This window comes from Monodelphis domestica, chromosome 2, assembly GCF_027887165.1.
Source record: "Monodelphis domestica isolate mMonDom1 chromosome 2, mMonDom1.pri, whole genome shotgun sequence".
Taxonomy (NCBI): Eukaryota; Metazoa; Chordata; class Mammalia; order Didelphimorphia; family Didelphidae; genus Monodelphis; species Monodelphis domestica.
In genome coordinates, this window is record NC_077228.1 from 263,898,159 (window position 1) to 263,901,168 (window position 3,010).

Below are 3,010 nucleotides of genomic sequence, written 5' to 3' on the forward strand. Positions count from 1 at the left end.
GACCAAACCTTTCTAGTATTCTTATACCTTATAACTGTCTTCTCTAGGCACTCTCTGGTCCAGTGACACTTTTCTTTTTGTTTTGTGAATAGGATACTCCATCTTCCAACTCTGAATCTTCTCTGGCATCCAGTTTGCTTATATATTGTTTTTTTATAAGGTGTTTTCTATTAGATCATAAAATGCTTGAGAATATGGATTATATTTTGATTTTTCTAAATCCATAAGATATATCACTTTGGAGGCATTTGAAAATGATTATAGATGGAATAACTAGATTAAAAAATTAATGTCACAAATTCTATTATTCTAATGACTACTTAGCACGATAATGAATTTGAAAGACTTTCTGGGAAGTAGTAACATTACAGTACTTTTCAAAATTTTAAGTAATATTTAAAAAATCAGACAATATCATTTCAAAGAATGAATGAGGATATGAAATTGAGTTTTATATCAAGTGCTGATACATGGAGATATTTTTATCACCAATTATATATATAAAATTATAATTTTTTGTGCTGAATTTTTGCAAAACATAATAAAGAAATGGATTAGAATAGGATAGTCACTACATATACATAATTTTCAATAAAACTAAACTAAATAAAAATAATAAAATTAAACTTGATCTTTCCAATTTAATGCACCCTCATATTTTATTGAGTTCCACAATAAACATTGCTCTCAACTTTTCTGAGAGAAAATTATGATCATATATATAAAACCACTATCATCACCAAAAACACACAAGTGACATCATAGAAGGATTTCAGGATAGTCTGGTGGAAATAAAAATCCTGATGAAAGCATTTGATATATGAAAGTATTACAAGGTAATTATGTCCACAATAAAGATAGGCACAATTAACCAATTGGAGGACCTCATGTAGAGAGAAAAAACAATTGTGAGCAAATTGGAAGTCCAGAAAGAAATTAAAATTTAGTAACTTTTTTTTCCCTGTGGCGAGGCTCTGTGTCATAACTTTGCAAAGTATTATCACTATGTGTTTTGATTTTATTTGTCTAGGGAATCTTTGATTTTTTTTTAAACCCTTACCTGCCATCTTGGAATCAATACTGTTTATTATTTCCAAGGGAGAAAATTGTTAGGGCTAGGCAAATGGGGTCAAGTGACTTGCCCAGGGTCACACACTTGGAAAGTTTCTGAGGCCAGATTTGAACCTAGGACCTCACATCTATAGGCTTGGCTCTCAATCCACTGAGATACCCAGTTGCCTCCCCTTGATGTGTTATAAATGTTAAATAGTATGCAACTATTACCTGCGGAAGTCAGTGGATTCCAACAGATATAAAATGTATCTTTCCAGAAGAAAAATTAAAGTAGAATCGTGTATTGAAAAGAAAAAAGACATGCACTACTCTGTTCTTCTGGTAACATTTATCAAGTAAATTTATTACATTATATTTCAGATTTCTAATTTACAAAGAGAGGGAATCATAATACCTTGTAATTGTTTTATCATCTATATATAGATCTATGGTCTTATTAACCATCGACATGTAATTCAATCAATTTTCAATATTCAAACAGCTGGAAGAAATGGGACATAAAAGGGATGTTTGTGAAAGTCATGCAAACACATTACTTTCATTTTTAGGTTGTCTATTTCTTCCCCTTTTTAGGCTCTTCAATTCTTTGGGGTATCAGATTTACTGACTCCTTGAAGACAAATGATATCTAGTGAGCTGATCTTTGGTGTGGCCTTCTTTTTACAATGTGCCATTGGTATTGTAGGGAATTCATTGCTGCTTGTCCTTTATGTTTGTATCGCCTTCAAAAAGCCTCAAGAAAAGAAGCCCATGGATTTGATTCTTGTTCATTTGACTGTGGCCAATATGGCAACACTTTTTACCAGAGGCATTCCAGAAATCATGTTTTGTTTTGGGATGAGAAATGTTTTGAGTGATTTGGGGTGTAAAGTAGTCATGTACATTTATAGAATTTCACGGGGATTTTCTGTATGCACAACAAGCCTTCTGAGCATGTTCCAGGCCATCATCATCAGTCCCAACAACTCTGTGTGGGCAAGGATCAAAGTCAAAGCCCACAAATACATTTTACATTGTTTCCTCTTTTTCTGTGTAACAAATGCATTGATCTATATCAGGATCATTGAACTCAGTGAAGCAATAAAAAATGACAATATTTCCAGGTATAAGTATATATCACATATTTTCGGGGTAAGACCATTAAATGAGAACGAATCTACAGCTGCATTTTTGTTTGGTATGACTGTTCATGACTTTATCTATCATTTGCTTATGGCATTGTCCAGTACCCACATGGTGCTTCTCCTCTATAGACATAGCAAGCAAGTGCAGCACATTTATAGCAATAGCAATTCCACTAGATCCTTCCCTGAAATCAAGGCCACTCAGACCATTCTCTTGCTTGTGAGCTGTTTTGTTTTATTCTACTGGATCAACAACTGTTGCACCTTATATGTGGCATATAGTGTTGAAAATAAAGTTGAGGTGGAAACAATTGGAGCCTTTTTTGGTGGATGTTACCCTGCCCTCTCTCCCTTATTGCTGATTGGCAGTGATAGTCGTATTGGAAAACTTCATTTTATACCTGGGAAGGAGAAGAGGCTTCACAAGGATTTCATGAATGCATTAGTCAATTATTGATTCTAATCTCCCCTCAATACTTCATGTGTTATGGTTTTCCAGTCAAAGAAAAAAATATAGATTATAAACATGGAATTTTATTAAACCATATTTGAAAGAATTTATTGTCTCATATCTAGATTGGAAATGACGTATCTTTCTCTTTCACCCCTCAGTGTGAAAATGATCATCATGAGGGCTCAGGCTACTTTCAGTTTACTCTTACTAGATAACTCATCTTGGTAAGTTATATCACCATTATATGCCACAATTTCCTCCTTTGTGAAATGAAAGTCTTTAACTAGAAATATGATATCACTGCTACAGAGGCTACATGATTTTGTGCTAAGAACATATGAATTAATTAAGTCCTAAG

At 33.4% G+C, this 3,010-nt stretch overlaps 1 protein-coding gene across 1 annotated transcript; it reads left to right on the forward strand.

The window, feature by feature from the left end:
- Window positions 1-1,695: 1,695 nt before the first annotated feature.
- Window positions 1,696-2,655, forward strand: monDomV1R1288 (vomeronasal 1 receptor monDomV1R1288). Its single transcript, NM_001166834.1, is given in 1 exon segment — window positions 1,696-2,655. A coding segment is annotated over 1 exon segment (960 nt).
- Window positions 2,656-3,010: the final 355 nt, after the last annotated feature.